At 44.4% G+C, this 24,625-nt stretch overlaps 1 protein-coding gene across 1 annotated transcript in view; it reads right to left on the reverse strand.

The window, feature by feature from the left end:
* Positions 1 to 10,956: 10,956 nt before the first annotated feature.
* LOC143923479 (interferon-induced very large GTPase 1-like) overlaps positions 10,957 to 24,625 on the reverse strand; it is a 34,686-nt gene continuing 21,017 nt past the window's right edge. Inside the window, exon 3 of the mRNA XM_077447165.1 lies at positions 10,957 to 18,068. Coding sequence (XP_077303291.1) covers positions 13,318 to 18,068 — 4,751 coding nt within the window. The 3' untranslated portion in view covers positions 10,957 to 13,317. The remainder of the gene's footprint in view (positions 18,069 to 24,625) is intronic.

Consider the following 24,625-nt stretch of genomic DNA (forward strand, 5'->3'; position numbering starts at 1 on the left):
CTAGACCTCAGGGGCATATCCTGTTTGATTTGGACCAGAGGTGGGGTTCTCTCTCCCCTCTCTCCCCCCTCCCCCTTGCGCTCCTGGCTGGGGGGACGAGGGGGACTTACTTATAGTCTTTCTATGACCACCCCTCGATGTAATACTCACCATACGATAACACAATTCTGCAATATGTACTCTGCATATCCTGGAAAATATGTTGATGTAGTTGAATACCCCCTGCACATGCAATATTGAAGTCATGTAACTACTTACCTGATGTCAGATCCTCTGTACGATACTTGTTGTGTTTGTACTGTCTTCTTTGTTGTAAAAAATAAAAAACCTTTCTGTTAAAAAAAAATTATACCCTCTTAATATCACTACCATGAACTGCCCCTTGGGGTCTGTGACACTCAGGTTCATTTCAGGCGATATAATTATATTATTATACACACCTACAGGCCCCATTTAAAATCCCAATCCTATCCCCCCCCTTTGGTTTTTATACATATATATGCAGGGATGGAGCTAATGTCCTCTACTGAGCATGCTTATACTTCAGTTCCCTTCTAAGCTTTTCAGACATGTGGGCATATACACAGTGATAAATTACACTCCCCTCCTCCCTCCTCCTTGTCCTCCTATTGCTAAACACTATGGGGGCAGGATATAGAATGCTGATTGATTACATTCACTAAAACTGCCCACTAAAAGCTCAGTTTTAGGCCGGGTTCACACTGCTGCGATGCGGGAACGCCGCGAATCCGCGGCGTTTTCCCGCATCGCATTACTCCCGCCGGCAGTTCACACTGCCCTATGCGAACGGCTGGGAGTGTCAATGATATGTTAATGACACCCCCAGATCCGTCCGCATATCGCAGTGCGATCTGCCGACTCGCACAGATTCTGTTGCGGACCAAAAAAAGGGTCCCGTGCGAGTTTGCTGCGGGAGCGATGCGAATTCAGCCATACTATCTGTATGGCTGAACTCGCATCGCTATGGAGATCGGATGTGATTTGCATTGCAGTGCGGTGCGAATCACATCCGGATCTCCCCCCGCAGCAGTGTGAACCCAGCCTTAATATGAATCGGTAACTCTAATATGAACTCTACTTTTGTTGAGAAAAAAACACTCCCCTCTGGGTGATCTATGTACATTGCAGGGACAAAGTTTTTTTGCAGATTCCTATCTTTTGTTATTCTGAAGAAATCCCGGTTTGTTTGTCTGTGCCCATGTGTTCAGTGGGTCTGCATGGGAGCGGTTTCATAATTATCAATATGCCGCTGCACGTGCAAGGCTCTAATGAGGAAAATTACAGGGTCTGCATCCCTTTTGATGTGATTTCCAATTGTGAGTACCTCACCAAAAATGACATATTTGTTGCAGGGGATGCCTGAAATCTCAGTGCAGATTGCTGGGAAAATCGCAGAGACAATCACACAAGCAGGAAATGATGTTTCTGGGGGTGTTCTGTACACATTCGGGGTACGGAACACCTCCAGGTAGCCATATTGCATTTTACAGAAAATTACAGAGGCTGCAGATTGAAAAGGAAAGGTAATTTTTATTCACATTCAATTGCAATATGACTTGTGTAGAAATTGTATATGCTATTTTTTTTTGTTTTATTTGTTTTTTGTTTTTTCCACGAAAAGGGAGCCACCCTTTACGAATATCAAATGTAATTGCTAGTACCTGTAAAGTAAAAAAGAAAAACCTTGAATACAGATGTCATCTGAACAAAATGAAAGCTAGTGTCAGTCATCTGACTCCACCTATAGCATATTAATGCACAAAAAAATACACATTTGATCTTCAATAAAGATTTATAGGGAGCTGTACAACAGTTTTTTTATATTTATATTTGAATATGAATTGCTCTTTTGAAAATGTTTTTTTTTTTTTTAAGTAGTGTAACCGACACAGCACCAATCAGGGCTGGCCAGACACAGACTCACACTGTAGAGAGCATATATCAGCAGAGTAATAGAAGCCCCTCCCCCAAGGATCTTTCCCTGCAGATGTCAAAGAATAGGGAAAGGTCACGTGACCACACAACTGATCTGCAGGAATAGGGTACTTAGAGGATAGAAAAAAAAATGCAGTGGCATTATATATATGATTTATGTGATTGAATTATGGCAATTAACCCTTCACTGTTTAGTATCACTTTAACTCTGTAATGGACATTAAAGCAGAATTTTACCCATAACACCTTGATAAAAAGTAATGTTCTTAACAAGGAATAAACATTCCACATCATTAATTATGCCACCAAAGTAAATGTGTGTTGTAAATTGCCTCCAGCATTGCTCCTGTTTCTTCTTGCCAGAGGCTGCCATTTTGCAGGCGCTATAGCGTTAGAAATAGCGCCTGCAATCCGCCCTAAAAAAGCTGCACCATTGTCTGTAGTGTGAAAGCCCGAGGGAAAAGTCCTGCCAGCAGCTTCTTTGGAGCGGTGAAGGAGCGGTGTGTTTACCGCTCCTCCACCGCTGCTCCCCATTGAAATCAATGGGGCAGCGCTGTAATACCGCCGGCAAAATGCCGCTATTGTGACGTATTGCCGGCGGTTTTAACCTTTTTTCGCCTGCTAGCGTGGGGTAAAAGTGCCCCGTAGCGGCCGAAATGCACCACAAAATAGCGGTGTTTTACCGCCGACGCAATGGGCGGTGTAGTGTGAAAGGGGTCTTAGGCTGTCAGCATATCGGCTTCCAGTGGCTCTGATTATCAGCACAGTGCAAGAATAGAGAGCAACTGAGGCTGTGCAGAGCAGGGTGAGGAAAAATGTAATATATTGCAAATTACTGGTCCTTAGATGTGGTGGCTAAATTTGTTTCCTTTTTTAGACTGATATGGCGACTCTTACACACCAGTATCACTCAGGTCTAACATTTAATGGGATGTAAGTTTGTGGATTAGATCATCTATTTAACAATTTTTTTACATATAACTTTCCCATAACACAAGTTTTTATTTAGACCATCTTTTATTATCTACAGACACTCCAGCATCGGCTCCTGATGAGTCGGATTATCGACGAAACACGTTGAGATTTTAAGAACGCAGTCCCCATTTCCATTATTGGTTTTATGGACAATTATTTTTACACCACAAGGTTTATTCCGTCACACTTATGCACTTTGTATATACACAAAAAGTTTGGAGGTGAGGGACTTTTACGATACCAAAAGATCAAGAATAAAGAAAAATATAATCAAAAAATATAAATTTATTTAACAAATACTCCACATACATATAAAATCCAACATTTAATACAGTTGCCTATGGTCTATAACAGAAACCTGATATAGAAAAACAGGTGACATTCTATTAAGGACCAACATGAGCTCCATCCCGATACGTTCAACATGTTTCGCCTTAATCGGCTTCCTCAGGAACAAGGGACTAGGAGTATCCACATCACAGAAAAACAATATGTTACTCTCTAAATACACATAGAAAAAAGAAAAAATCAATTAGTAAATAAATAACAATAAGACTCAAAACTTTGTAATATAGGTAACATAGCAGTATATACAAGAAATATGACACAACGTGTGACATAATATTCCAAGTCAAATATTTTATTTTTTTTTTTACTCATTTGCAATCTTTGACCTTTGACTTGGAATATTATGTCACACGTTGTGTCATATTTCTTGTATATACTGCTATGTTACCTATATTACAAAGTTTTGAGTCTTATTGTTATTTATTTACTAATTGATTTTTTGTTTTTTCTATGTGTATTTAGAGAGTAACATATTGTTTTTCTGTGATGTGGATGCTCCTAGTCCCTTGTTCCTGAGGAAGCCGATTAAGGCGAAACATGTTGAACGTATCGGGATGGAGCTCATGTTGGTCCTTAATAGAATGTCACCTGTTTTTCTATATCAGGTTTCTGTTATAGACCAGATGGACACTGATAAGGCTGCACTGATGGACATTTAAATGTAAGTGTTTTTCCTTAAACTTCCCTCCTAAAAGTTTTTTTCCTTAAAATTCCCTCCTAAACTTGGGGTGCGTGTTATACGGCGGCGTGTGTTATACGCCGATAAATACGGTATATATGTGTATATTAGGGACGCACAGATACCTGTATCAGTGCCAATACAGAGGATTTTCACAAGTAGAAAGGGAGGACCCCCTCTATGCCAACATCCAATAGGTACATTCAAGGTTGAAAGGGTTGAAAAACTCTCTCAAAAAATAGGCGGACTCTGTGGGCATATCATGAGGCAGTATTAATATTGAAAATTTATTTTATTACAAAAAGTTGAAAAACATAACTATAGGACTGCCGAACTACAAGCACTACTACTATGCATCACACATAGCAAGAGTGATTGACTGGCATTGTCATGACCACATGAAGGACTGGGTCTCTCTAGAAGCAGACACATGCTCAATCCCTCTCAGGTATTCACCGTGGATCCCCTGGAGGAACCACACACCCGAAGTACGCAAACACCCCCTCACGGGTACCACGCTGGGGATAATACACACGTTAGCTAAACAAAGTAAGATCACCACTTCGCCGAGCCCACTGACCCCACTGAAGGACAACCCTGCCTTTATCCCAGGCTTACATAACATAACACTCCAATCGACTGGACAGAATACCCCGCTATTGGCAGGTGACTGCTACATAAATGACAAATTCAGAGAGTGGTCATCTCTCAAATCTGAAAAGAACCTGCCACACCTACAGCTCTGGACCTACTTTCAGATCCGTAGCTTCCTCTCTAAACCTACACAGACCTCTGACTGATCTAGAGACGATATGCCATGACAAAACGTCTTTAGAAAAGGCCACGTCAGTCACTTACGCGTGGCTACAGCATTCGAGACCTGTGGGGACCGGTAAACTAAGAAAGGAGGTGGTCGGCAGATCTGGGGGAGGAGATCTCGGAGAAGAACTGGAGGTATGCTTGTATTCTAGCACATAAATGCTCGATTAGCGTGAACATGCAGGAAACGAATTACAAGCTGTTGACACACTGGTATAACACCCCTGATAAACTTCACAAATGGAATGTATTTAAACCAGAGGTTTGCTGGAGATGCAATTCTACACGGGGCACTCTGATCCACATTTGGTGGCACTGTCCCTTGATTACCCCCTTCTGGATAGAAGTACGGAGGTTAATACAAAAAATCACTGAAACCAACTCAGATTTAAATGCCGCCTGCTGTTTATTGCACGTAGCCAACTTCTCCTTTAAGAAATACAAGCATTCCTTGACAAAACATCTTCTTAATGCTGCCAAGTCACTGATCCCCCGACACTGGATCTCACCCCGGGTCCCTTCCATCTCCGAGTGGCAGGGCCGTCTTTAAGGCAGGGCAAAAGGGGCAGCTGCCCTGGGCCCTGTCATTGTTGTGGGGCCCAAAGCAGCTTGCTTGCCAACTATCCCAGTTTACATTCCCTTGTCCCTTGACGTTTTAGTCCTGTGCTGCTACTAATGCTGCCCAGCTCTGCCCTATTGTTGTGTACAGATGACTCACCTGCAGACCCTGTGTTTACATGTAAATACTGGCATTCATATGTAAAAAGCAGTGACATGCATATGTAAATAGCTGAGGCCAACTGCATTGATATGTAAATAAAGGCAGCATTCATAGGTATATCATGCCCCCCTGCAGTGAGGAGAAGATGTGCTGTAACCTATAGCAACCAGTGAGCAGTATTACTGTACAGCAATCTCTAGCAGCCAATCAACAAGCAGAAATGTGCTGTAACCTCTAGCAACAAATCAGTGAGCCTTAAGGAGTGCTGTAACCTCTAGCAACCAGTCAGTAAGCAGTAATGATATGCTGTAACCTCTGGCAACCAATCACAATCGCTGCTTGATCTGATACAGTAAACTGATTTTAAGTCTAGCTGCTATTTATTGTATGTCTCAGAGAAGGTGGAGAGCGAAATTGCATGGGGGGAGGGGGGCACTAAAAAAAATTTTGCCCAGGGTCCAATCAATATTAAAGATGGCCCTGCCGAGTGGTTGAACAGAGTGGGGGACATTTACGAAATGGAAGACACCCTGGCACAAGATAAGGACACTGTGAAGAGATTCCACAAAACTTGGCAGCCTTGTCTGATCTTTAAATACTCTCAAGACTTTGAAGCCGCTAGACTCTCCCCTTGACTCCTTCCTCTAAGGGTCTCTTGGTTCGCAGATTCTTACCGTAACACTCTAGAAGCAAATGACCTAACCTTTTCACTTTACCTTTCCTTATCCATCTTTACCTCACCCTCTTTCTTTTCTTCTAACAGATCGCAGCATTAACCGTGATGGTGGATGCCGTTGATTATATGTTTATGTCAATAGTTTTGTTTCAGACCAAATTGAATAATTTCGCTCCAATCACGCCTTCATGCGAAAAATTCTTTATTCAATCATACTAAGCTTGATTTACATGCATATGGATTGCAATGAACATAGCCAAAATACATGATTTATATGTAATACGCATATACATGACGCAATGACAAAATACTTATGCAGTTGCATCTGCTTGTTGCAAATTGTGCACCATGTTCTTTTTCTCTTTAACTTTCAATAAAATTTTGAATGGAAAAAAAAACATATAACTAACCAACAATACCCTATTACAGTGATGGCGAACCCTGGCACCCCAGATGTTTTGGAACTACATTTCCCATGATGCTCCTCTACACTGCAGAGTGCCAGAGTATCATGGGAAATGTAGTTCCAAAACATCTGGGGTGCCAGGGTTCGCCATCACTGCCCTATTACTTGACAAGGTCAACAGATAACAGACAAGCAAACATGGAGGACTGGTTGGATCATACCTTTTGAGATACTGAATATATATCAGAGATTTTACATTATCCTATATAGGGTCCGATCCTCTATGTCGGTATCTGCAAGTACTTGACCGAAAGGATCGGTACTCATACTCTCCGATTAAAAAAGGGAATCAGTGCATCCCTAATATACTGTATATATCTATTATACAGGTATATAAAACAATTGATAAATAATCAAAACATACTTTATTAAGATCTTTTATTGTATTAAATTTAAACAATTACCAAGGTATAATAAATTCTATTAAAACTAAACCCATCATTCCTCCCCAAAACACACCCATATTGTTTAAAAAATGTTATCAGTCCCAGGACAAAAAAAAATTCCAGAGGTGGAGACTAAAACAATATTTCAAATGGGGATTGGCATCATTAAAAGCATACATATGTATCATGATGGAAAATATGAAAGATCAAAACCGCTCTCTATGAAGACATACAGTACATGAGACAAAGAGTGCCAACAGGTATGTGGACAATATTATATACAGTTGATGGCTAATTTTCTATAACTCTGCATGAAGAATCGGCAATAGGTGGACAACATATAGCTGGAAAAATTAGCCATATATCACTCATAGACAGTGAAGAAAAATTATTATTTTCATTGGTAAGAGATAAAAAGCAAGGCTTGCCAAAAAAAGAAAATAACATGAAAATCATCCATTGGGTAACTAATGTGCCAAAAAGCAATCCTTAAAGCGGTAGCAAACCCGCTGACTTTAAAAAAAAAAATGTCTACACCTGTAAGGGAAAAGACATAATGAGCTCGTATGCACTGCATACGAGCTCATTATGAAATACTTACCCAACGAGGCGCTGGCATCTCACTCGGTCCACGCAAGGGAGCTGACATTTTCCCTCGGCTATCGCGGCTCCGGCCACTCACAGCGTCAGAGCCGCGATAGCCAAGGGAAAATGTCAGCTCCCTCGCGTGGACCGAGTGAGATGCCAGCGCCTTGTTGGGTAAGTATTTCATAATGAGCTAGTATGCAGTGCGATGTCGTCACTCCCGCACTTGCACATGGGAACTCTCTTCCCGGCAGGGTCTGGCGTCTGCGGGACTTTCAGCCAAGAATCCCCGGAGCGCATGCGCCGCTGAAGTCAGTGGCTCATTGTGAGGGGAATATCTCCTAAACTGTACAGGTTTAGGAGAGATTCTTTTTACCTACAGGTAAGCCTTATTATAGGCTTACCTGTAGGTCAAGGTTACAAATATGACTATACTACCGCTTTAAGAATGGTGATAAGTCAGATTTTGCCGCTCAGCTTGTTGACACTGAATATGCTCCTTAGGACAGAACTCCAGCATATATTAAAGGAGAAGTCCAGCCTGAGCTCGTTTGGTTGGGTTTCTCCTCAGGGTCACAGGTATGAAATTCATTTTGCACTCATGTGACCCGTTTTCAGCAGAGAGTGGGCTGAAGCTCCGTTCTATGCTGACATCACAGGAATCAGTCCAGGCACTGCGTCATCAGGACAATGAAGTCGGGATCCACCAGGTGCCTGGACTGACACTTGTCTCAGCCTCTCAGCAAGCCGCTGAGAGCCTGAGATGGCCGTTCCACCCCCTCCACAGCTCAGCTTGGGGAGCTGTGAGAATCGAGCCATCGGCGATGCTTGATCGCTCGGTTCTCAGTGCAGAGGCGGCGGGGGGACAGATGCAATATCGCACTGATGGTATCCACCTAGGTAAGTATAATGGAGGGAAAAAAAAAAAAAAACATACTTCTCTTTTAAGGGTTCCTTCAAGCTCCAAAGTCAAGGAAGCCAATGTCCATGATCTGATATGGGCCAGTATATTAAAGGAGAAGTCCGGCCTAACACTAAAATCTCTACATCTACAGACAGCTACATGTAAACACTAACCTATCTAACCCTGTAAAGAAGAAATCAGTTGACATACCTTTTTTGAAGCCGAACTGACCCAAACCCACGATGGGCTGTCAGCCGCGGCTTTGCTGTGGAGGAGGGTGCAGAGGAGGCAGCCAACAACAGAAGCCCCATAGTAACTCTATGAGTGACGTCACTTCCCATTCATTTCACAGCCGTTGACGGCTGTGTCCTCTGCAGAGCTTCTGCCGCTGGAGACCGGACCGGAATGGCTTCAAAAAAGGTATGTATAGTGATTTTTTTTTTTACAGGGCTAGATAGGTTATTGTTAGATCGTGGATGTCGGTAGATTTAGATATTTTAGCGTTAGGCTGGACTTCTACTTTAATATATCATGAGTCAGACAGATATCCATCCAGCACCATAGAGCCACTGTTGTAATGTAAGACTGCACACTATATAGGCCAGTGATGGTGAACCTTGGCACCCCAGATGTTTTGGAACTACATTTCCCATGACGCGCAACTACACTGCAGAGTGCCAGAGCATCATGGGAAATGTAGTTCCAAAACATCTGGAGTGCCAAGGTTCGCCATCACTGATATAGGCTCTACTGATCGTGGGCTTGATTGTGGAAGTCAAATTAATTGTGGAAGTGGAGATTTCTGTCCTAAGGAAAATATACAGGGTTATCAAGCAGAGTGTTTTTTTTCAGCTAAAACCTTTGGGCATGCCTAAAGTGGAATATACTCCAGACAGGTAAGGGGGTTTGGTAGGTCCATTCCTTTTTGTTGAGTAGTTTATACTAATTTCCCCTACTTGCACAAAAAGATTACTGTTGAGCAGATCACATGGCTTGAAGTCAGAAAAAGGACCCACATTGCCATGAAAATATGGCTTTTCAATGGGTGGACGGTGATGAAGGGAGATTGTATAATAACTTAACCTTTTCATCAAGAGTTACTTCTCTGGGCATTGCTATCAACTTTTTATTTTTGATCCCTGCAAAGAGAATGCTGTTTAACCACTTGGGATCCGCGCTATTGCAAAATGACGGCAATAGCGCGGACCCACATTTTCGGGACTACGTCTATTGACGTAGTCCCGGTTACGAGCGGCCTGCGCGCCCCCTGAGGGGCGCGCGCGGCGCGCTCTGTGATCGGCGAGTCCGTGAGACTCGCCTGATCACCGATCCGTGTAAGGGGTCGATCCCGACCCCTTATCACGTGATCAGCTGTCAGCCAATGACAGCTGATCATGTGATAAAACGGAGCCGGTAATCGGCTAGTATTCCTCCTCGCGCTGACAGCGCGAGGAGAAAAAAAAAAAGCCGATCGCCGGCGGCCGTGTTCGGGACATCAGTCCCGATCACGGCCAGCAATTTAAACGGACACCTGCCCCCTGCCAGTGCCCACCTGCCACCCGCAGTGCCATCCTGAAATAAAGTAAGTGCCCCCCTGTCAGTGCCACCCAGCAGTGCCCATAGTGCCACCCAGCAGTGCCCACAGTGCCACCCAGCAGTGCCCACAGTGCCACCCACAGTGCCACCCAGCAGTGCCACCCACAGTGCCACCCAAAATCTGCCTCAAAGGTGCTGCACCCCAGTGCCGCCCATCAGTGCCCAGCAGTGCCGCCCATCAGTGCCCAGCAGTGCCGCCCATCAGTGCCCAGCAGTGCCACCTATCAGAGCCACCTATCAGTGCCACCTATCAGTGCCCATCAGTCCCATCTATCTGTGGTACCTATCAGTGCCCATCCGTGCCACCCATCCGTGCCACTTATCCGTGCCACCCATCCGTGCCATCTTATCTGTGCCCATCTTTGCCCATCAGTGCCGCCTTATCTGTGCCCATCGGTGCCGCCTTATCTGTGCCTATTAGTGCCGCCTTAACTATGCCTATCAGTGCCCACCAGTGCAGCCTATCAGTGCCCACCAATGCAGCCCATCAGTGCCCACCAATGCAGCCCATCAGTGCCCACCAATGCAGCCTATCAGTGCCGCCTAATCAGCGCACTTCAATGAAGGAGAAAAATGACCCGTTTGCAAAATTTTATAACAAACTATTAAAACATGATTTTTTTTTTTTTGCATCTTTTTTTGTTTGTTTAGCAAAAAATAAAACTCCGAGCTGTAACTAAATACCACCAAAAGAAAGCTCTATTTGTGGGAAAAAAATGATAAAAATTTCATTTGGGTACAGTGTTGTATGACCGCGTAATTGTCACTCAAAGTGCATCAGCGCTGAAAGCTGAAAATTGGTCTGGGACTGAGGGGGGTTTAAGTGCCCAGTAAGCAAGTGGTTAAAGATGTTAAAGGATGTTCACTGAAATACAAGAACAAAAAAATCAAACAGCTCTGATGTCCGTTCTGATTCTGAACATGTACTATAGTTCTTAAAATTTGTAAAAGTTGGGGATGGTTGCCATAATAGTTAAAGCAAAGACAATTTAGATCTTGAACCCAATCTGGGTTCCACTGGGTTTTTAGGGCTCAGTTCTTAAGACGCAGTGCAGGCTTGGGGAAATGTTTAAAAACAAGCTTCGAATCCAGCTTCATTTCCATACCTAATTTTATATCTGTTTACTGGCATCCTCGCTTACTATTTGTAGGGCACTTCGGGTTTAGAGTGACAAGAGTATGCAAAAGAGGAATTTAGGCAAATTAAAGTCAATACACAAAAAAAAATGATTTAGAAAACGTATAACTGTGATGTTCAGAAAAACATGAATATTGTATATGTGAGTGATGACAGAGATACAGCCATGTTATTTTAAAGTTCACTGTATCTGCTGACTTTTAATAAGCACTTACCTTTCTAGGGTGCTCGCGATGTCGGCCGCCTAAGGCCGACCTGTCCCTCGGCTCTCGGGTCCCAGCGCCGCCATTCAAAGTAAGGGAAACAGGCAGTGGAGCCTTGCGGCTTCACTGCCCGTTTCCTACTGCGCATGCGCGAGTCGCGCGGCGCTTTGTGAATAGGGTGCGCTGTGTTCTGGGACACACACAGTTCCCAAAACACACCGCGCCCCGTTCCCCAGAAGACAATGTGATAAGGAGAAGACCGAAGATCACCGCGGAATAGGAAGAGGCAGATTAGGATGCTCTGTCTAGCAAAAGCCATTTCTGGTAAGTCTTTTATTTCTTTATTTTTTTGGAGCCTTTTTATGCTTTTTTTTTTTTTTTTAGGGTGGACCTCCACTTTAACCGGTTCCCGACCGGCGCACGACGATGTACGACAGCAGAATGGCATGTACAGGCATAAGGGCGTACAGGTATGTCCCTTTGAATTTGCCGCCGTGCCATCGCGCGTGCCGGTCAGGACCCCCGTGAGTCCGATCGCGGGTCCCGCAGACTCGATCGCCATGGGTGATACCCGCGTTCGTCTCACAAGGAGGAAGAACGGGGAGATGCTGATGTAAGCAGCATCTCCCCGTTCTGCCTAGCAACAAGTGACACTGTTCTCTGCTCCCTGTGATTGGAGCAGAGATCAGTGATCTGTAGAACACAGCCACACTCCCCCTACAGTTAGCAACACGCCCCTAGGACACACTTAACCCCTACACTGCCACCCCCTGGTTAACCCGTTCACTGCCAGTGTCATTTACACAGGAATCAGTGCATTTGTATAGCCCTGATTGCTGTATAAATGACAATGGTCCCAAAAATGTCCGATGTGTCCGCCATAATGTCGCAGTCACAATAAAAATCGCTGATCGCCGCCATTACTAGTAAAAAAAAAAATTATTAATTATTAATTAATTTTTACTTATTAACCACTTAAGGACCGCCTCATGCTGATGTACGCCGGCAGAATGGCACGGCTGGGCACAATCACGTGTGCTCCGTGACCGTGGCCGCGGGACCAGCGGACCCGATCGCCGCTGGTGTCCCGCGATCGGGTCACAGAGCTGAAGAACGAGGAGAGGTCTGTGTAAACAAACCTCTCCCCGTGCTTCCCTGTGTGGCTGTCACGATCGTCTCTTCCCTTTTACAGGGAAGGACGATCAGTGACGTCACATGCCAGGCCACACCGCCCTACGATAAAAAAACACATAACGTCATACATAACACTACACTACCCCCTAGTGGTCATTTACACAGAAATCAATGCATTTAAATAGCACTGATATCTGTATATCTGACAATGGTCCCAAAAATGTGTCAAAAATGTCTGATGTGTGCGCCATAATGTCACAGTCACAATAAAAATCGCCACCATTACTAGTAAAAAAAAAAAAAAAATATTAACAAAAATGCTATAAAACTATCCCCTATTTTGTAAACGAAATAACTTTTGCGCAAACCAATCAATAATCGTTAATTGCGATTTTTTTTTTTACCAAAAATATGTAGAAGAATATGTATCGGCCTAAACTGAGGAAAAAAATTTTTTTTATATATATTTTTTGGGTATATTTATTATAGCAAAAAGTAAAAAATATTGCATTTTTTTCAAAATTGCCGCTCTATTTTTGTTTATAGCGCAAAAAATAAAAACTGCAGAGGTGATCAAATACCACCAAAAGAAAGCTCTATTTGTGGGGAAAAAAAGGACGCCAATTTTGTTTGGGAGCCACGTCGCACGACAGCGCAATTGTCAGTTAAAGCGACGCAGTGCCGAATCGCAAAAAGGGGCCTGGTCCTTTGGCTGCATATTGGTCCGGGGCTTAAGTGGTTAATTGCACAAACGAATCAATCCATAAACGGATCAGTCTGGAAGAGGTTAAATCGAAAATATAGGCTTTCAGTATACTTTGAAAAGCCTGTTCTTCTGTGATTTCCATCCAGTCTTTTGGAGTGTTTGCTGGCTTTGCAATATATTCTTCTGCAAATTCACGATTAAATTGTACAAAAATGTATTTCCAGTAATCAGACGATTCGAGGCTGGGGTCAGGCTGAATTACCCAATCTGGATAATATTTACGATAGTCTTTGTATGGGCAAAGATCTCCGCCTGTGTCGGAATTTCCAAAGTTAGCTTTAGACACCACCGCGGTGCAGCAGATGTCAGTGTCTAAAATTCCATTTGCTTCCAATTTGAAACCTCTCAGTCCCTTGGGTCTATGGAGAGATGCAAAGTGCTCCTTGTGGTCACCAAAGGGATTCTCACAGGGGACTTTACAGAACGGACACTGCTTACTGCACCTAATAAATTTATTCAGCAATTCCTCCTGAGGCTTCAGTGTGACTCTGTTGAGAAGGCGTTCGATGTCTAACAATTCCGTGTCTGATAAAATTTGCTCCATTATGTTAGGAAGATATGAAAAAACTTCCTTGGAGAACTGGATGACGTTGGCTGTATTGCAGAAAGTGATCACTTTCATTTCTTTCTGTGAAATCGCAATTTCGTTCTCAAGTAATTTGCAGAAACTTTCCAAAAATGTCGCAACGGATGCCGTTTTCACACATTCCTCACTCTTCAGGACTTCTTCGATTTTTTTAATGATTGGGGATAGAAGTTTTTCTTCTAATTCTTTTAGAGTGGATGGACTCTTGTATGTCTCAACAATATATTGATGGATCCAGCGTTTTAAAAAGAGCCTATAATTATTAATGTACAACAAATATTGTTTAAATTCCATTTTCATTAGCAAGTACAACAGTACAGAAAACTGAAAAGCGCTTCTGCTGCTAAATATGCCACAGTTAGGACTTTGCAGAATTTCCTCAATGATTTCCTTGCCTATATGCCCCAGAATATAATCAGTTAGTGCGGGCTTCAGGCAATGTTCACAGAAAGGTATGGCCCTAGTCTGACTCTTATCAAATGAGGCCAAGTATTGAGGCTTTAATCTTTCAAGGTACATTTTGGGGTCGTTTTCTTGAATGAACCTGTCATGCATGTCCTGAAAGGCTCTAGATGCTTTTCCAAAGATGAAAAGTTTTATGTCTAGCTCAAACCTGGGAGAAAAATTAAGGTTTGTGGAAGTTGTGTCCTTGAGTTTAGCATTAATCATGTGTAGCAACTCCTGATAGTAAGTATCATCGTAATCCCCTGTGTTGGCTGCCTGCTCTTTGATGTGTGTCTCACACATATCTATCAGAGTCATTGCAAAATCTCCTATTTTGTCCAGGTGTTTCTGACTTATATCAAATTCATTTTGCCTTTGAGAATCATGTACTTTGTTAATGTGGATTTTTTCAGGAACAAATTGATTTTTCCCATAGTCATCCAATGTCATCACTTGGGATAGATCTTCATTAATATCACTTCCCTTTAGATCCATTTCCTTCCTCAACTGCTGAAGAATTGTTTGTCCAATGTTACGTTTTTCTAGGTCTTCTATTTGTAAATCAGAGAGTGTTTCCTTCCATATCTCTTCAAATTCTTTCTCTACGTCACCAAGTTCACAATTTCTTTCTCTGCAACTTTTTAAGAGATTTGTTATTTTTTCCTCAATCCGTTCCTGTAATGTCTTTTGAATATTCAGGATCTTGAATTTGCCTTTCTGGATTGAAACTGCTTTGTCAAGCTTATTAAGAGTATTCCTTTCCAATTCTTTCTTCAGGAACGTCACACTCTTGAAAAAATCTTCCTTGTATCGCTCAATGAGATGAACATTCTCACATTTACTGTCAAAATATTTTTCTAGTAGCTTCAGCATTGTATTTTCCTCTTCTACTAGTAAGCTCTGAAGATCTCCGTTAAACTGCATGCGCATCTCAGTATTGAGAGTGGCTTCAGATTGATTTCTGATGTAAGTTTCTTTGCTGATCATCCAGCTATGGATCTTTTTGGTGAAGTCCCATTCCCACTGAGAGTATTGCATAGACAGTTTGGTATAAGCTTCGGCCACCAGACTGTTTCTGAAACTGAAGATAAATTTCTCATGTTTCACTGCCTTCCACAAACTTTTTATCCATGTGATGAAGTCGGGGATTTTGCATTGAGTACTGTTAGATTTTTGTGATTTTAAAAATTCCAGTAAATACTTCTTTAAGTCATAAATATGTTCACTGTAGGCATTGTTTACCGGAGCCATTGGTGGAACCCCTTGCCACAGTCCAGGAATGTACCAGTTGTGCTTCTCAGGATCATAATCCATCACATCTCTGAAACTGGTAATTCCACCTTTCTTTTCCATATTTGCAGCTACTCTTGTCATTTCATCAAGTTGTTCTAGAAATTTCTTCCTGTCTCTCATGTTATTATCATGAGCGGACACATCACTCACGTTCTGATGCACAAACTGACAGTTGGGTTTCTTCCCAATTTCTTTCATCCGAAGAAAAGCATGGACCACAATTTGTAAAATATCCTTCATTTCTGACGTGTTCTCCATGGCCATATTAATGATGGTGATATCACTCAACCCAACCACTAGTGTGGCCAGTTCATTGTCATGTTCATAACTGTCCTCCAAAGATGCCAACTCTGGAGCCTTCAGCCCCTCAGTGTCAATCACCAGGATGAAGTCACAGCCCAGCTCCTTCTGGAGGTTCTCTTTCACTTTCAGAAGAGTCATGAAGGCTCCTCGTGTACATCTTCCACTGGCCACCGGGAACTGCAGACCAAACATGGTGTTCAGAAGGGTTGACTTCCCTGTACTCTGCACTCCCAGCACCGTTATTACTCTCATTTTACATTGTCCTCCTGTCTTATTGTCCAGCTCAGTCAGAACATCAGTTATCCACTGTAAAGGAATATTAGAGGCGTCCCCATCAATCAACTCCAATGGGAATCCATCTAGTAGGAGATCCGCAGCAATTCCTGGGAGTTTAGTAAATTGTCTTTTGGCTTCATTATTCTGTTTGCGAACAACTGTAGAATACTCGGCCTCATAAAACTGTCCCAGCTCACGTACAAAATGTTCTATTCCTAAAGAACTGTCTGAGATCTTCTGATCCAGCTGCTTAAGTTCTGAAGTATCTGGTTTACTGTTACATTTTTCATTGTATTCAGACTGCAACAAGGAAATGTTATTTCTTGCAACTGAATCCAATTCAAATTTCATCCATTTCAAGAAATAATGTTTTTCAGCCCTGGAGAGGCCAGTTATTGCTTTAGTAAAATCTGATATGCCGACAGGAATATGATGCTGGTATTGATTTTCGTGGAGTGAATTGCGCTTTTGTTTGAGCTCAGATTGATATTCTTGTGCATCTTTTCCTCCTTGTTTCTCCATTCTGCAAAGTTCTTTTTCTATTGTTGACAATTCTTTCCACAGATCTCCCTGTAATTTCAGGGTTTCCTTTTTATATCCTTCCACATCTTTTATTACAGAAGTAATTTGGTTTGCTTTTTTTTTTGCTTTCTGACATTCAGCAGAATTCTCATCAACAAAGATATGAAGTCCTTCAGTATTATTTTTAGCACTACACAGGTTTCTCTTTTCTTTCTGACAGTTTTTTAAAACATTCTCAATGCCATTTCGAACTTTTTTCACTAATGTTGCATCATTTTCAGTGCTGATTTTTGTAATAATATTTGGTCTACTCATCTTTAAAATTGGCATTAGATTGTTTATGTATTTTGAGATCTCCTTGTTTGTTTCTTTACCCTTTTCTAGTTTAACAATGAGATAAAACTTGGTGTCAGTGTTACTCAAGGATGATAACAGTCTGAATTGTATCTCAGAAATACTTTCAATGAATATAAACACAGCTGATGAGACTCGAGTCAGAAACATAAACTGGTCCCAGTTGGTCTCCAGGCCTCCTCGGAGGTTGGTCACTGCAATGGGTTCTGGGAAAACATCAGAATTACCACATGGAAAATACCAAGACATTTCCACCAGTCCATCAGATATTTTCCTCTCAATGTTTCCACCCTCTATATCATCATGTATGAAGAAGTTTTGATTTTGCTGGGTTGGATTAAGGACTTGATTCAGGATTTTAGATTTGGATAGTTTGGTGTCACCCAATCTGACGAAGGAGAAAATAGGCATGGAAATATTCACCACGTTTTCCTCTCTGAACCCTTTGCTGTCAGATAGTGACTGGGGTCTCCACTTCTTCACAACATCCCTCATTGCCCAAAGCAGGAGGGTGCAGTCTGACCCATCAGCAGCAGGGAGCAGCAGAGGGACAGCAAATTGGCACAAGGACAGTTTGGATACAATCTCTTGTTGTAGAAAACTGTCTGAGCAATGCAGGAGAACACACAGGACATCCAGGGGGTGAATAGATTCAGATAAACCACTTTTCTCTGCACTCGTTGGTATATCAGACATTGTGTTGCTTGTATTCAAATTGCTTATTTGTGTATTTTTTCCATATTGAGTATTACGTGCAGCACTGTTTAAAGCTATCAAATTTCTCAAAAAATGCCATGGTACATCTTGAATGGTCTGGGGATGGACATCACTCAGAATCTCTGCTCCGATTTCTAGGATGTGACTCAATGTCAGTTTGGAATCGGTTGAATGTTCCATATTTAAACTGACAAGAAGTTTCTGAAAAATCTTCAATTTATCTGTAAAAAGAACATAAGATTATGTTAATGCTAACCATTACCATTATAAATAATTTAAAACAATAATTGTGTGTTTGAATGGTTTTCCACCTTGGAAACCAATGTCAATCATCTGTTTCACTAGAGAAATATAAGGCTCTACTCTGCGGCTAAATCCATTGCCAGATCGGTGTTACTGCTACGGACTGCACACGCTGTCACCCATGGGTCAAGTCTTGGGGGGAAAAGTGTGGGAACTCCCACCCAAGATCCACTCCCCCACCAAAAAAAAATAAAAAATGATACACTCATATGCATGAACGCTTCAAAAGTGGTATTTTTCATCCAATTTCGTATTGTGTGTATGAAGCTTAACTGTTAGTACATTAAAAAAACAATCCTCAATAAACATAAATACGGTAATTCTCTGAATAATCAGCATTCATTCAATTGTGCTTCCATGCAAATGTGACCATCATGTTCTGATCTTTATTGGGGAATGTTATTTTGTATATAGAGTGTTTATGTGGTGATTTTACACTTTTCATTGAACAGAAAGGTCATAAATGAACTGCACATTATCTGGACAGAATGCTTGGGGAGATAGTGATGTGTTCCTGCTTAGGAGATGTATGTTAGCTTGGGGGGACTGCAAACTTTGCAGGGGCTCCAACACACACTCGCTGCTATTCCAACCCTTCACATATTTCCACATAAACTTCCCTCCTGGCATTAAACTTTGCCAGGTATTGTGCTCAGCTTACCACCCCAAAATGATGTTCCTCCCTCAGCTCACCTCTCTCCCTGCATGTCCTGTGAGCAGAATAGCTGTGCTCCTCCTCTAGGTTCTCTCATCATATGGCACTAAAGAAAGAGGAGGGGGGATTCAGCGGGACACACAGAGCAAGTATGCAAGAGACTGGGGGGGGGGCAGGTGAGGAGACGGAAATTCAGGAGGGGCCGGCGGGAGGAGCGCATCACAAGAGGTCTGACTAAATACAGTCTCTTAGCAGCAGGGACCTGATCTACCCGTCAGCTAGCTGTGATTGACAGGTAGATCGAAGCAGAAGCTGTCATGGGTAGTGATGGCCGGACAGTTCGCCCGGCGGTCGTTTCGCGGCGAATTTCGGCTGTTCACGGTCCGCCCGTTCGGCGGACTATTGGCACCATTCGCCCAGCGGACTTCCGTTTTTTTACTGTGTAAAAGAATTTTGACCTGATGACACATCCATCATGGGGTACAGGACAGCCAATTGAGACATTACAGCACATGGACACTTGGACATTCCCCCTAACTTATAAATACACCCGATCCGGCGGCCATTTTACATTCTTTCTTCTGTCACTATAGGGAGAGGTTGCTGTGTGGAGCAGGGAGAGATTACAGTGACCCAAATCGCTAGCTATTTGGTACACAAAAGTTCTTTTCAGGACTGGTATAGGTGTTAGGTGTAGTTCAGGATAGGCAGTGCTGTGCTAGTGATTGTTGCAGCAGTCTGAGTGTCTTTTGTCAGTTTAGAGAAAGGGACAGGATGGTGTGTGCTGCAGGGAGAGTGAGTTTAATCATTAGCTGTTACTATCAGGTCCACAAAAGTGCTATTCCAGTAACCAGTTATTGTTCCAGCAGCCTCTGTTTTGCCAGTTTATATAGGGACAGGCAGGAAGCAGTGTGTCAGGCAGTGAGGGTCAGTTTAAACAGTAGCTGTTACTATTAGTTCCACAAAGGTTCTTTTCAGGACTGGTATCAGTGGTATGGTAATAGGCTTGTACACGTATAATATTCTTTCTTCCAAATATAGAAAGAATATTATACTTGACTGCTGCCCTTCTGCTGCAGTCTGCTAATCATTCACAACTCACTTGTTCCACAAAGCTCTTTATCAGGACTGGTAACTTGGTCTGTCTAGGGTGCTACAGTACATAGGGTTGAGTGAGGTACAGTCTGCTATTCTATAAGGACTGGTATCGGTCCACAATACATACGGTTGAGGTGCACTACTGCTGACCGCTGCCCTATACTGCAGCAGTCCTTCATCGGTATAGGGACTGACGTACAGTCTGCTAATCACTCACACACAACCTACTTGGTCCACAAAAGTCCTTATAAGGACTGGTAACTTGGTCTGTCTAGGGTGCTACAGTTCATAGGGTTGAGTGAGGTACAGTCTGATATTCTATAAGGACTGGTATCGGTCCACAATACATAGGGTTGAGGTGCACTACTGCTGACCGCTGCCCTATACTGCAGCAGTCCTTCATTGGTATAGGGACTGAGAGTTTTGTCACAGGGTCATTTAAAAAATGACAGGCAGAGGAAGAGGCAGGCCCTTCCGCAGGGGTGGTAGGGGTAGGGCAGGAGCAACAGGCTTGAGCCAAAGTGGGAAGTTGCAGAAGGTGCGTTCAATTACTTTAAAGGATGCACCAGACTTGGTTGAATGGCTCGCTCAGCCTTACTCTTCTGCACCCTCCTCATCCTCTCGATCTGCACCCTCTTCTTCACTCTCTGCTATGTGCACCCCCAAAGACACTACCACCAACAACACCCCCACCACCTCCACCACATACCTTCCGCTTGAGTCACAGGAATTATTTTCCGATCCATATCAAGAGGACATTTTTGATGCGCAGCCACTCTTGGTATTGGATCAGGAAGAGGAGGTAGCAACAACCGCTACTCAGCAGTCTGACGACAGTACCCAGATCAGCCCAAGGAGGAGATTGGTCCCCGGTGTTGCTGCCTACTCCGAGATCTCTACTTATAGCAGTGGGGAAGTTGACGTTGATGATGACGTGTCTAGTGATGTCACGTGGGTGCCCACAAGAGAAGAAGAGGAGGGGAGTTCAGAGGGAGATATGGACCAGCAGATAGGGAGGAGAAGCAGGAATAACTTACATTGCACAGGAGGGACAAAGCAGACTGCAAATGTATCAGGAGCGAGTCATCGACCATGTACGGTCACATCTGGTGCTCCCAGGACACTGGCACATGGCTCCGCAGTGTGGGCTTTTTTTAACGTGTCCGCTGCTGACAATAGCGTTGCCATCTGCAATCTTTGCAGTCAACGCATTAGTCGCGGTAACCCCAACACTCACCTAGGGACGACCGCCTTAAGAAGGCACATGGGCAGCCATCACCGAGCCGAGTGGGAGCAACGGAACACACAAAGCCACACTGCAGGCTCTCACCGTCCAGCCTCGTCTTCTACTTCTCCTTCTCCTCTCTCCTCACAATTGTCCTCCACTCCACCTTCCATCACGCCAAGCTCACGTTTTTCTGCAAAAAAGGCAGGCTTCCGTGGGCCTAATGTTCGAGCGTAAAAAAATGATGATGCCGGATAACCCTCTTGCCCAACGGTTGACGGCTGGCTTGTCAGAACTCATAGCCTGCCAACTACTGCCATATAAACTGGTGGACTCGGAGGATTTTCGCAAATTTGTGGCCATTGGAACAACACAATGGAAGGTCCCAGGAAGGAAGTATTTCTCAGAGAAGGGCATCCCAGAGCTATATGGCCATGTTCAGCGGCAAGTGAATGTATCTCTGGCACACAGTGTCGGTGCCAAGATACATCTGACCACAGACACGTGGCCTAGCAAACACGGGCAGGGAAGGTATATCACTTTTACTGCCCACTGGGTGAACCTTCTGACGGCCGTCAAGCATGTAACCCGTGGCACCCGTGTAGATTTGGTTTTACCGCCACGGATTGCATGCATGCCTGACTCTTCTTCTCCTCCTCCTCCTACTCCATCCTCCTCCCCCCTCTCCTCCTCAGCTGACTCAAGCTCCCCAGAACCTATTCCACATGCAAGGTGAGACGTTGCCATGCCGTGCTGCGTCTGTTGTGCCTGGAAGCCAAGAGCCACACTGGCTCGGCACTCCTTTCAGCTTTGCGTTCACAGGCAGATCAGTGGCTAACACCGCTCAATTTGACAGTTGGTAAAGTGGTGTGTGACAACGGTGCCAATCTGCTTAGCGCATTGAAACAGGGCAAAATCACGCACGTGCCATGCATGGCACACGTCTTAAACTTGGTCGTGCAGCGATTCGTTGTCAAATACCCTGGGGTCCAGGACATCTTGCGGCAGGCAAGGAAAACCTCGGCCCATTTCAGAAGATCTTACACGGCCATGGCTCGCCTTGCTGACATTCAGCGGCGACACAATCTGCCGGTCAGACGTCTTATTTGCGATTGCCCGACGCGATGGAACTCAACCTTCTATATGCTTGATAGGCTGCTCCAGCAGAAACGTGCAGTTAACGTCTACCTGTATGAACTCTGCGGCAGAACCGGTTCTGGGGAGCTGGGTTTTTTTTCACCTTGCTAGTGGCTGCTTATGCGCGACGCATGCAGACTTCTGCGGCTATTTGAGGAGATCACCAAACTGGTCAGTCGCAGCCATGGCGCCATCAGTGACATGGTACCTTATGCCTTCTTTATGGAGCGTGCATTGCGTCGTGTCATTGATCAAGCTGTGGAGGAGCAGGAGCGGGAAGATGAGGAAGTCGCAATGCTGGATGAATTCCCAGGGGGGGCTACTCTATCTGAGACAAGTCAACAATAGGAGTCTGAAGAGGAGTCAGAGGAGGATGGTGCCGGGGCGGATGAGGAGGAGCAAGAAGAGCATGCTTTAAACCTTTCTGGGATCCCTGTTGTGCATGGATGGGGAGAGGAGAATGAAGAGGACGACATTATCCTGGATGATGAGCAGGAGCCAGGCCACCACACCGCTTCCACTTTAGTGCAAATGGGGGCCTTCATGCTCCAGTGTTTTAATAGGGACACCGTATAAAAAGCATAAGGGTCAAGGACCAGTACTGGGTGGCAACGTACTTAGACCCCCAGAACAAACACAAAATGACGGAAATGTTACCGCCGTCGCAGAGGGCTGTCAGAATGCAGCACTTCCAGGCCTTGCTGCGAGATATGCTGCATTCTGCTTTTGCGTGCGCTGGCAGAGGAGCAATTTCCACTCCCAGAGAAGGAGTTGCGGCTACCAATCCAACAGCGCCTGCAAGAAGAGGCCGGTTTCAAGATGTGTTGGTGACTTCGGATATGAGGTCATTCTTTCAGCCGACCCATCGACAGGTGTCATCCGGATCCAGCATCAGGGAACGCCTAGACCGTCAGGTGTCTGACTACATCGGGTTAACGGCCGATGTGGACGCTTTGAGGAGTGATGAACCCCTGGACTACTGGATGGGCAGGCTTGACCTCTGGCCAGAGCTTTCCCAATTTGCAATGGAACTGTTGGCTTGCCCCTCATCCAGTGTCCTGTCCGAAAGGACGTTCAGCGCAGCAGGGGGGATCGTGACCGATAAGCATACTCGCCTAGCTCACGACAGTGTTAACTACCTCACATTTCTAAAAATGAATGAGGCATGGATCTCGGAGGAATTCAACACATGGGACCAGTAGACCATGTATATGTCTATAAACAATTTTTTAAATCAAGCACACAGACCTTCTTTCTTCATTTGGCTCACTTCCTTGTCCAAAAAAAGCACACCGTACTATATGCCCGTACCCTCCTCTTTGAAGAGTTTGAGCGGTGTCATATTTCTACTGGGGCTGCTTATTATGAGGGGCTCCCACCATCCCTGTGCTGTGCTGACATCCTCCTGGGGCTGTACCTCTGCTGTGCATATTATGAGGGGCTCCCGCCATCCCTGTGCTGTGCTGACTTCCTCCTGGGGCTGTACCTCTGCTGTGCATATTTTGAGGTGCTCCCACCATCCCTGTGCTATGCTCATTATGAGGGGCTCCCACCATCCCTGTGCTGTGCTGACTTACTCCTGGGGCTGTACCTCTGCTGTGCATGTTTTGAGGTGCTCCCACCATCCCTGTGCTATGCTCATTATGAGGGGCTCCCACCATCCCTGTGCTGTGCTGACTTCCTCCTGGGGCTGTACCTCTGCTGTGCATATTTTGAGGTGCTCCCACCATCCCTGTGCTATGCTCATTATGAGAGGCTCCCACCATCCCTGTGCTGTGCTGACTTACTCCTGGGGCTGCTTATTATGAGGGGCTCCCACCATCCCTGTGCTATGCTGACATCCTCCTGGGACTGCTTATTATGAGGGGCTCCCACCATCCCTGTGCTATGCTCATTATGAGGGGCTCCCACCATCCCTGTGCTATGCTGACTTCCTCCTGGGGCTGCTTACGGTGCAGGTGTCAGTGCTGTATATCACGGTGCTGATGTCAGTGCTCTCTGTCATGGTGCTGCTGTCAGTGCTGTTTATCATGGTGCTGGTGTGAGTGCTTTATGTCACGCTGCTGATGTCAGTGCTCTCTATCACGGTGCTGCTGTCAATGCTGTATATCACGGTGCTGGTGTGAGTGCTTTATGTCACTCTGCTGATGTCAGTGCTCTCTATCACGGTGCTGTTGTCAGATGACTCTATCATGGTGCAGGTGTCATTGCTGTATGTCACGCTGCTGATGTCAGTGCTCTGTATCACGGTGCTGCTGTCAGATGTCTCTATCACGGTGCAGGTGTCATTGCTGTATGTCACGCTGCTGGTGATCATCTCCTTCACCCTCTTCTTTGCCTACCCTGGTCCCTGACCTTCC

Source organism: Lithobates pipiens, unplaced genomic scaffold, assembly GCF_037356315.1.
Source record: "Lithobates pipiens isolate NorthernLeopardFrog02 unplaced genomic scaffold, aLitPip1_a1.2 Scaffold_22, whole genome shotgun sequence".
Lineage (NCBI taxonomy): Eukaryota > Metazoa > Chordata > Amphibia > Anura > Ranidae > Lithobates > Lithobates pipiens.